Source organism: Pongo pygmaeus, chromosome 19 (assembly GCF_028885625.2).
Source record: "Pongo pygmaeus isolate AG05252 chromosome 19, NHGRI_mPonPyg2-v2.0_pri, whole genome shotgun sequence".
Taxonomy (NCBI): Eukaryota; Metazoa; Chordata; class Mammalia; order Primates; family Hominidae; genus Pongo; species Pongo pygmaeus.
The window spans coordinates 47,531,167-47,543,174 of NC_072392.2; the positions used below are offsets into that span (position 1 = coordinate 47,531,167).

Genomic DNA, 12,008 nt, shown 5'->3' on the forward strand with positions numbered 1-12,008 from the left:
ATCTTTTGGCTATATTTTTTAGGCTCAATAATCCCAAAATATATGACACAAAAAACTTCTCTATTTGAACATCTAAGATAAACAATCCTCAGAAATAATTACTGACAACTGGATAAGAGTGAACCACAACTGTATAAAACCAAAATATTTCACTGACTAAGGGGACTTGGAAAAAGAGAAGCATGCCAGCGAGGAAGCTGTTTAAATTATCTCCTAACTGTGAAATGACTAACTCACTAGATAAAACCAACAGGTGAAGACATGCTATATTTTCAGTTGAAATGACAAGATGTGACTATAATGGTAACTATACACAGAAAAGTCAAAGAAACCAAGGACTTTTCTGATGTAGTTACAATGGGTCATACTTACAGCCACAGAAGCCCACTGCCATGCAAAACAGTGACTGGTTGGCATCTGATCATGTGAGCGACAGCAGCCAATAATAGAAAATAAGAAGCAGAAGACAAAGCACCACCAATCAATGTCAAAAGTTGCTCTTGTATAATACTCTTGCTATACATAAACACCAAAAAATGACTTCCACAATCTTATAATTATCTTTTTAAATTGATCCCATAGGAGTTTTCAAATTCCATATTAAGAGTAATAATCTGTGAGAATACCCAATTTTAAGTCTGCTTTTTATTAAGTTTAGAGTCAAATGTCAGTATCAAAGTTCCTATCATTTGTAAAACCTCAAGGCATATTTGTTGAAATACAAAATATTTTTATTTTAAATACAAAAACTCTAAATTTTATTCATTTCCTATGTGTAATAGTCACCATTCAATGAGCTAAAATGTGCATTAGCAGCAACATTCACTCTAACCCAGGAGTCAGCTTCCCTTACTCATCCCCAAAACGTGAGAGGCTAATCAAAATATTTTTGTTCAAAAGTTTTAAAGAGAAAAAAAACTTTAAAAACAGAAAAAAAAGGTGACATTCATTAAGACTTTCAGTGTTTTGTGAGAAAATTTATCTAAGAAAAGTTAAGTTCAACTCATGGAAACAGTGGAAAAAAACATTATAATCTAGTATTCAACAATATTCTATATACAACATACCACAACATTTAGAGGAAATGAAGGACCCATTCAATTCTCTAAAATAACCAAAGCAGCAGGAATGGGATAAAGACACTAAAAAAATGCAATAGAAAGGAGGTGAGATTCAAAATTCGTGATTTATCTTACCGGTGCCATTCGTATTGCTGGGTGTGCTCCACAACCTTGCACTGCTTTATGAAGTGTTTCACCAAACATATTTCGAAGTTCAACCGAGTGACAATACACAGCATCAATCTTAGGCCACCAATCCAATGCAGACTAGAGAAAAACAAAGACCATAAGGAAGAAAAAGTACAAAATTACATGAGTTGTATGCTCTGTTTATCACTGTAGTTTTAAGTTTTATCCTTTTGTCGGGAACTTTCTAAGACCATGCAAACACACACCATGATTTCCAAAGTCTTCAAACAACGTCTTTAATTCAAACACTAACTCATACATATTATATTATAAAACATAATAGTTAGCATGAGACAAATTGCCCACTTCATGAGCATGTGCATGTGAGACAATCTTTTCTCAATGATTAGCCAGTGAATTTGAAAAATAAAGTCTTCAGAGAGCTAATCTGTAGCCAATCTTCTTTTTTTTTTTTTTAAATTTAATGTTTTACAATTTCTGGAACACGTGCATACATGGCATATATTTTCCCAGGTAAGAATGCTATTATCAAAGCTTTAAAAGTGATTAGTGGTTCAACACAGTATTAAAAGTGTATGTGGAAAACCATTACTTATATGTTTACAGACAACAATGATAATTACAACATGAAATTAGTAAATGAAATAAAACTATTAAGTAAACCTATAATCTTAAATTGATATGCAATGATGACATGATACATGGGAGACTAACAATTACCATAAACAAAGACAAACTGATCCTAGTGAAATATTTTTTAAACAATTATTTTATGTATTTTCTTTTTCAATTTAACCTGTTTAGCTCTGATGTCTAGTTTTTAGTGCCTATTTTATTTGGAAGTGTATCTTTAACTTTAAAATGAATGACTTGATATATTATTAAAAAATGACAATTGTGAAAATCACTATATCTTTAAAGTCTATCATTTAATACAAAACTGACTGGATGAACTTTCACTACATATGTAGACTATGCATTAAATGACCTAAAATGTAGGCTTCTAATTTATAATACTCCAGATGTTTATAAAAAATATCTGGAAGAATAATACATTCAAATTGTAGATAGGAGAGATTGAATAGCCTCACATCTCTCACATTTCAGTCCCAGATTTTTTCTTATTCAAAACTAAGCTAATTGAAGTCTCGACATTTTAATTTCTTCACTTGGAATTCTCAGAATATTTTGAATAGCATCAAGTTATATTACCTTAACCCAAACTGTGGATTACAAATCCTGTTAGCCAGATAGTAAAATATAAAACCAACTTATGATACACATTTTGAATACTGAACTCCATTCAGGGAGGAATCCCAAAACTGGGAGGAAAGAAATGCTTTTTTGGGACAGTATGGTTGTTTACATTTTTCCTTCAACTCCTACTTTATTTAATCTAGTTCCTACAAATGATCAATTTTTAGTCTGATAGTATAATGGATTCCTCCAACTCACAGGAACTTTGACTTGCCCAAAGCAACCAATGCAATTTGATTTCCTTATACTTACTAAATTATACAGCTTGTGTTAATCAGCCTAAAGTAACAAAAAGCTGAATAATAACAAAGTACATTGAGTGAAGGGTCTTCCTTACCCAACACATCTCATAAGATCTTGTCAGAAACTGATAAACTAAGAAAGGCATCCCATATAACAGCCTATTCAAATTACTGTGTCTTTTTTTAATAGCTTTTGAAACTGTATTGTGGTACCAGGTGCACCATATAAAATAACTTTAGGCTTAAGATTTAGTAATTTTCATAGTTTTCATTTTTCATAATATATTCATTTTAAAGTAAAATATACATTTGCAAATAAAATAAGCATGAAAAACTAGACATCATGTGGTTGGCAAAAAAGTTTAGTATTTTGAGCAGTTACTAAATGTGTCCTTCCTGAACACCAGTCAATTAAAGTAGACTTACTCTTTTTTTCCTTGAAAATACCATGTTTATAGCCAAATGGCAACACTTACATAATATGAACAAATTATGTGGCAATTCCTTAAGAGATTTAAATAATTTTCAAATGCCTTGGAAACAATTCCTTTCAACTACAACCTCTCAATAGAAAGCAATCATCTCATTTTCAGTATGTGAACTATCCATATGTAAATTACGATAAATTGTCTTAAGGAAAAAACAGAAATAAGTAATATATGAGCTATAGCATGTACCAGTGATGGCTAAGATAATTGTTTCATAAGTGTGTATATTACTTTTTAAATTTCCCAATTACATATCTAATTTAACCTAAAGGAAGTCTATGAAGATTATGCATATAACATAGATCTTACAACTATAATTCATCTCTTATGGCACATCATAATAAAAAAGATGACAGTACAACTACTATTTTAGCAACTGCTAGGAACCTGCATTATAATAAGAATCAAATAGTGGATATATTTGAAGATTTTCTAAGAAGAAACACTAGAATATTTTAGATCTAAACTCAGTACTTATGAACTGAGTATGAGTATGTTTCACAAAAGTAGAACTCCAAACACCTTACTACTTCTACACAAACCCTCAATACACATCAGTAAAACTTTTATCTCATTTGAGAATGTGATGCTTTAAAAAAAATGTGTGGACTGGCTAAAGAACCATGGGAGAAGAGAACTTATGAGGTACATTGAACCAAGAATCAGTAGGAAAAAAAATTACACTGTGAATGAATTTAAGATCAGAAGTCCAAATATCTAAGAATAATTTCATGTGAGTTTTCAAGACAAAAATATTGCCATAATAAATGTCTTCAATGAAACTCTAAAATAGTCAATCTCATAAATTTGTATATTCACTTTATAAATAGTCCTTTTCAACCAAAAGAGTACTTCAGATTCAATAGTCATTAGCCTCAAACCAAGGGGGAAAATATCCTAACGAGAAACAATTTCCCACGCTATCTATAATAATAAAGTATCACTACCCAAAGAATAATTTAAAAAGATACTTTGAACTAATATTTATGTTCCTTTTCAAGCTATTTCACTGAAAAATTACTGATACTTAATATTTAAAAATTAGTCAATGTAGTTTTTTTCTTTATAAAAACAGATTTTCATATAACTTGATCTCTGATACAGACACACTCCACCCTCCACACATGCAGTGCTCATTACAGTAGAAGAGGATGCACAGCCACTTTCACCAAGTACACTGAGGCATGCATGAAGCACCACTCCAGGCATGCTTGGAACCCAGAAAGGAGCAGCTCAGCCACTTACAGCAGTGCCAAGTCCATGCTTGAAAGTGCTCTATATAGTCAGTTGTAGACAAAAATATTTCACAATTAAAGTAACTAGCCATAAGGTATCAAAAAAGTATATATTGGGTTTATTATATACAAATTTTAAGCATTTATGCAAAGCTATCCACTCTTTGAATATTTTTAGTGTTCTGAGCCACAGCGCAAAAAAGCAATAATGTCTTATTTCTGAGTTACACATAAACTTGAGGGGGGAAATCATCTTTTTTTTTTTTTTAATGGCCTTGAAAGTAAACCTTGAAGGTACAATGCCCTGGCTCATTATGCCGACAAAAGTACAGTGATTTTTTTCTTAAGTTTTTAATACAAACATACCTTATTTACAATCTTCATTAAACTTTCCCTTTTGGAACAAAGCATATTCAATGTTACTTTTACCTACAATTTAACTCAGTGATACTCAACTAAGGGAGGAGGTATCATTCCCTCAGGCATGTTTATTTGTTCATAATGACTAGGCAAGGGGAGATGCAGCACAACTGGCATTTAATGAAATGAGGCCAGAGATGTTAAAGGTCCTGCAATGCCCAAGGCAACCTGCACAACAAAGGACTGTCCTCCCAAAATGCTCACTAAACACCTGCTGAGAAAAATTAAATGTGTCACCAAATAGCTTTATCAATAGTTAATTTTCCACTGCAGGAATGGATAGCATATGGGCAGTATTTATTTTAAATAAATACAACATCCAGGGCAAATGAGGTGAAGGGTTATTTTCAACTCACCAGAGGCACAGTCTTAAAATGGAATTTGATTATAAACAGGTCAAATATACTAAGTTATCAATGATTACAGCCTCCTTTAAGGAAGGAAAGCGTCAACCAATGTACCCATAAATGTGAGTATCATTTGATAAAAGTGGAACAATGGAAAATAACACCTGAAAACTTTCAATAGGGTTGTTCATAATTACAAGAACAGAATTTTAAAAATCCACAGTCCAAATCTGATAAAGTTTTGCTGTCTATTTAATGTCTCCACATCAGACAGAGTTGAAGGTTTCACAAGTACCTTTTAATGATTTCACTTACTTTGTCTGATATGCTTTTGTATCTTGTGACTACCTACTTTAAAGTATGTTAATATTTCATTTTGTTTAAGAAAAATGAAATTTTACACTATGAATGAATTTAGGATCAAAAGATTTAAAAGTACCATCAAATATAGTCCCATCATTTTGTCAATGTGCTATACTAGACTACAACATAAATACTATTTCTTTTAACTTAAATGGTAAGGTGGCAAGTCAATGTATCAAATGCTGTAAAAGGGCTAAAAGTATTCGAATAATATGTTTGAAAAGCTCTGGGATGAAAATTTTAAATTGTATTTTCAGTGACATTTTTCTCAAGGGCTTCTGATCTGAATAAAACGTTTTAGATTTAATCTTTCCAAAGCATCTTATTAACTCCATCTTCCTTAATATGGTCCCTTCGGTCAAGACTTAATATGAAAAATACAAATATTTATCAATTATCAAATAGAATCACCATGGAGAAATTTTCCTATTTCATACATCTAAATTCAGAACCTTTTTGAAAACCAAGAGTGCATTTCTTAAAAAGAAATATGCAAAGAAAAGAAAGAAAAAAATTTTTTTAGTAATTTAGCAATACCTTTTGAACTTACATTGGTGATGATTCGATGGAGTGAATTTACCAGCACATAGTGAAATGTAGAAGGTGAATTCTGAGCCAGGCAGATCTATAGAAAAAGAAAAAAAAAGCTTATTTCTATGAGAAAAATACTCAGTAACATAAATGAAGCCAAAAAGAACAGCAAATAGAAAGTTTTTAAAAAAAAAAAAACACTAAGTTTTTAAGGTCTTGAAATGAACATCAACACATAATAGTGAGAAATACCGATAAAAGTGAACCTATTAATCTCTATAGTCTTTTAGTTTATAAAGGATAACAGGATCAGTAAATATAGTTAGATAAAAACCAATGCTCTCACCTTAAAGTGTTGGTTGTTGTGAGGGCTTATACGAAAGCAAGAAACAAGGCAGTCAATCATTAGATCCACATCTGCAGGCTGACTGCCTCTTGAGAATGGCTTACTTGGATTAAAAAGCAGGTTCTATAAAAACCCCAACAGAAAACTTTAAATACCCATGCAGTATTTCTTTACTAACATGTAATAACATCAACATATTACCCACACAGATGGCAGTAAAATTCAGCTGCCAGAAGAAGCACAAAGCACCCATACTGTGGTTCATCAGTCTGATACAATTCTTCCTATACCATATATAGGTTCCTTTCAGGCCCTAATTGCCACATTATTTTAAACCCAAGTCTGTATATTTATGCTTATTTAAGAAAATGGTGTTTTCTTCATATTCTCAGTCCATTTAGGCTGATGAACACAGTAACAACAAAAACAAGTCCTATGAACTTGTTAACAAAGAATCGGAACTTTAATGTTAGCAATTATCTTTGACATAATACTTATGCTAGAAAATTCATTTAATTTTCTTAAAGTTTGTAGTAGAGAAAGAATAAGCATGTTACCTTAAGATCAACCACCATGGACTGAACAAGTAGGAAAATGACAGAGTTATCTTCCCAATTGATGTAGGTACTTGCTTTACACAGTTTGACACAGGCAATTGCAGCACTTTCTGTCAGCTGCCTACTTCCTCCATGGCCAGCAAGAGCTTTTCGTAGACTGTCCAGAAATAACTTCTACAGAATTCAAATATAGTGATAAGATAATATATGAAGTTTCTTCTATTCCAGATGTACCTAATATTATAGCAAATCAACAGCCTCTAAAACTCATACTATAAAGAATGCATAATTTATATTTGTGGTTTTCAATTTCATAATTTAAGTAGTGGTCATCATTTAAATGTTTCTCAAATTTAAAAAAAAATCCTTTTTCTATTTTCTTTATTGAATTATTAAAGGAATACAAAAAACAGTCCTTCCCAAACAAGCTGTTTTCTCAACTTTTTTTTTTTTCCCCAAGATGGTGTCTTCCTCTGTTGCCCAGGCTGGAGTACAAAGGCACGATCTCGGCTCATTGCAACCTCTGCCTCCCAGGGTCAAGCGATTCTCCCACCTCAGCCTCCAGAGTAGCTGGGTTTACAGGTGCCTGCCACCATGCCTGGCTAATTCTTGTATTTTTAGTAGAGACAGGATTTCACCATGTTGGCCAAGCTGGTCTTGAACCCCTGGGCTCAAGTGATCCTTCTGCCTCGGCCTCCCAAAGTGCTAGGATTACAGGCATGAGCCACCACGCCTAGCCTTCAACTTTGAATTCAGCTGATCATATCTTCTTTTTGATATTTAAAGTCTAAATATTATACTTTCTTGGCTCTGGTCTATGATAAACTGTTCCACCCTTTTCTAACACTCCAGGTTATATTCAACCTTCAGCCTTCTAAATAAGAATATATTCAAGGCTGTTCTGTTGCTCTAAATTTGTTTCTCAAAAAAAATTACCTACTCTTGTGATGTCAACCCCTCTTTACAGTTCATTAACAAATTTCTTCCCTTGGCTTTTCTCCTAAATGAATGCTCAAATGTAACATGTCAAAAACTAAACTCACCCAACACCAGCAAAATATATTCTTCTCAAGTGTACATGGAACATTCTCCAAAACAGACCATATGTTAGGCTACAAAATAAGTCTTAATACATTTAAAGAAACTGAAATCATACAAAGTATGTTTTGTGATCATAATGGAAATGAAAAACCAACAGCAGATAAAAAAAACTAAAAAAAATCACAAATATGTGAAAATTTGTGAATGTTAACTAATAGATCAAAGGAAAAAATATCAAAGGAAATTAGAAACCAACGTGAGACAAATGAAAACGAAAACACAACATACTAAAACTTATAGGATGCAGTGAATGCAGGGCTAAAAGAAAAATGTAAAGCTGTAAACAGTTACATCAAAAAATAAGAAAGTTCTCATTCAATAACCTAACCATATACCTCAAGGAACTAGAAAAAGAGTAAACTACACCAAAGCTAGCAGAAGAAAGAAAATAATAAAAATTAGAGTGAAAACAGAGAACAGAAAAACAATGGAGAAAAATTACAAAACCAGAAGCTGATTCTTTGAAAAAGTCAACAAAACTCTAGCTAGATCGGTTAAAAAATAAATAAATAAATAAATAAAAGAGAGACAGAGAGAAAGACCACCAAATTACTAAAGTCAGATATGAAAGTGGTGACACGGCCAGATGTAGTGGCTCATGCCTGTAATCCCAGCACTTTGGGAAGCCAAGGCAGGCGAATCACTTGAGGTAGGAGTTTAAGACCAGCCTGACCAACATGGTAAAACCCCCGTCTCTACTGTAAAGAAGACAAAAATTACACAGGCATGGTGGTGCATGCCTGTAGTCCCAGCTACTAGGGAAGCTGAAGCAGGAGAATCACTTGAACCCAGGAGGCGGAGGTTGCAGTGAGCCAAGATCTTGTCACTGCACTCCAGCCTGTGGGAAAAAGCAGGACTCTATGCCCCCACCCCCGCCCCACAAAAAAAAAAAAAGAAAGTGGTGACACTACTGATTTTGCAAAAATAAAAAGAATTATGAGACGATACTATGTAAAACTGTATGCCAACAATTTGGATAACCTGGACAAAATGGACAAATTTCTACAAACACACAATCTACCAAAACTAACTCATGAGGAAATAGAAAATCTAAATAGAACTATAACTAGTAAAGGGATTAATCAGTAATCACAAAGCTCCCAAAGAAAAGGCCAGGACCAGATAGCTTTCACTGGTTGATTCCACCCAACATTTAAAGAATGCTTCTCAAACAATTCCAAAATATTAAAGAGAAGGGAACACTTCTCTTCATTAGTTCTATGGTCCAACATTACCCTGATACCAAAGCCAGACAAAAATACTACAAGAAAACTACAGACTAATACACCTTAGGAATACTGATGAAAAACTTCACAAAATCAGCAGCCTATTAAAAGGATGACACACCATGACCAAGTGAAACTTACTCCAGGAGCACAAGATGATTCAACAATGAAAAAATCAATGTAATATACCACATTAATAGAATGAAGAAGAAACTCCACATGATCATCTGAATCAATACAGAGAAACCACTTGACAAAGTTCAACGCCTTTTATGATAAAAAAAAAACACTCAAGCTAGCAATAGAAGGAAATTTCCTCAACATCATAAGAGCCATGTATTAAAAACCAATAGCTAACAACATACTCAATAGTGAAAGATTGAAAGTTTTTCCCCTAAGATCAGGAAAAGGATGAGGATGCCCACTTTTTCTTCTTCTATTTGGCATAATACTAGAAATTCTGGACAGAGCAAGTAGGCAAGAAAAAAATGGAAAATTCATTGAAATTGGACAGAAAGAAGCAAAACTATGTCTATTCACAGATGATATATATGTAGAAATCCCTAAAGATGACACATACACACCAAAAATAAGCTGTTAGAGCTAATAAATTCAAAGTCACAGAATACAAAATCAGCACACAAAAATCAGCTGAATTTCTATACATTAGCAATGAAAAATACTAAAAGGAAATTAAGAAAACAATTCCACTTACAATAGAATCCAAAATAAAATACATAGGAATTAATCGAGGTGGTGAAAAACTTAATAAAAAACTACAAAACATTGCTGAAAGAAATTAAACATAAATAAATGGAAAGATATCCCACGTTCCTAGATTGTTAAGGTAACAATATTACCCAAAGCAATACACAGATTCAATGCAATCCCTATCAAAATCCCAATAGTATTTTTTGCAAAAAAAAAAAAAAAAAGGCCAGGTGCGGTGGCTCACGCCTGTAATCCCAGCACTTTGGGAGGTCGAGGCGGGCAGATCACGAGGTCAGGAAATGGAGACCATCCTGGCTAACATGGTGAAACCCCGTTTCTACTAAAAATACAAAAAAAATTAGCCGGGCATGGTGGCGGGCGCCTGTAGTCCCAGCTACTTGGGAGGCTGAGGCAGTAGAATGGCGTGACCCCGGGAGGCAGAGCTTGTAGTGAGCCAAGATCGCGCCACTGTACTCCAGCCTGGGCGACAGAGCGAGACTCCGTCTCAAAAAAAAAAAAAAGAAAAACTCATCCTAAAATTCATATGGAATCTCAAAGAGCCGCATAATAGTCAAAACTATCTTGAAAAAGAATAAAGTTGGAGAACTCACACTTTCTTATTTGAAAACTTACTACAAAGCTACAGTAACCAAAATAATCAAAACAATGTGGTACTAGCATAAGCACAGTCATACAGACCAATGGAATAGAGAGCCTAGAAAGAAACCCTCACACATATGACCAATTTTTGACAAAGGTGCTAAGACCATTCAATAGAGAAAGGACGGTCTTTTCAACAAATGATGCTAGGAAAACTGATTATCCACATGCAAAAGAATGAAGATGGACCCTTTTCTTACATCATATACAAAACTTAACTCAAAATAGATCAAAGACCAAAACTTAACAGTAAAGCCATAAAACTCCTAGAAGAAAATATAGGAAAAAAAATATTTTCAACATTGGATTTGGCAAAGATTTCTTGTATATGATACCAAAAAAGCACAGGCAACAAAAGAAAAAACAGATAAACTGGATTTCATCAAAATAAAAACTTTTGTATATCAAAGGACACTATCAAGAAGATGAAACAACAATCCACAGAGTGGGAGAAAATACTTGCAAATAATGTATCTCATAAGGGATGAATAACCAGAATATATTAAAAATTCCTATAACTAAAAAAAAAATAGAGCCTTACAAATACTTTACAGTTTTTTTAAAAACTGAAAATAGATGAACCAAGCCATTGCCTCAAGAAATAACAGTATAAATAAAATGAAAGCTAAAATTAATGAAACAGAAAAATTTAAATGCTAGGAAACAAAATCAAAGCCTAGGTTTTAAAGACCAATAAAATAGTAAACATGAACGAGGAAAGAGAAATGAGTAAACAGTTACAAACATGGATACTAAAGATAATTATATGAGAATATGGAAATATAATATAACCTTTATATAATTGTACAAGTAAAATATGTAAGTATTATATACAACTCTGCACTGATAAAACTGAAATATATATTTTCTAGCAAAGAACAAACCATCAAAAGTGACTTTAAAAACAACAGAAATTCTTCAAAAAATCAAAAATAAAATAACCATATGATCCAGAAATTACACTTCTGGATATATATTCAGAAGAATTAAAAGCAGGGTCTTGAAGTTATTTGTACACCCATGTTCACAGCAGCATTATTTATAATAGCCAAAAGGTGGAAACAACTGAAAAATCCATTGGCAGATAAATTTAAATAAATAAAATGTTGGTATATACATACAATGGAATATATCACTCAGCCTTAAAGAGGAAGGAAATCCTGACATGCTACAACATGGATGAATACTATTTCAGCCATAAAAAAAAGAATGAAATCCTGTCTTTCAAGGCAACATGAATGGAACTGGAGGACATTATGCTAAGTAAAATAAGCCCATGTCAAAAAGACAAATACTGTATGAGTCCACTTATA

The 12,008-nt window shown here is 32.9% G+C and overlaps 1 protein-coding gene across 3 annotated transcripts in view; it reads right to left on the bottom strand.

The window, feature by feature from the left end:
• NF1 (neurofibromin 1) overlaps nucleotides 1-12,008 on the bottom strand; it is a 282,604-nt gene that overhangs the window by 166,127 nt on the left and 104,469 nt on the right. For all 3 annotated transcript variants that reach the window (XM_063656134.1, XM_054459933.2, XM_054459932.2), the window contains exons 9-12: nucleotides 6,998-7,171; nucleotides 6,441-6,563; nucleotides 6,114-6,188; nucleotides 1,197-1,328 (exon numbers count right to left, since the gene is read on the bottom strand). In XM_063656134.1, the coding sequence (XP_063512204.1) occupies nucleotides 1,197-1,328; nucleotides 6,114-6,188; nucleotides 6,441-6,563; nucleotides 6,998-7,171 (504 nt within the window). The remainder of the gene's footprint in view (nucleotides 1-1,196; nucleotides 1,329-6,113; nucleotides 6,189-6,440; nucleotides 6,564-6,997; nucleotides 7,172-12,008) is intronic.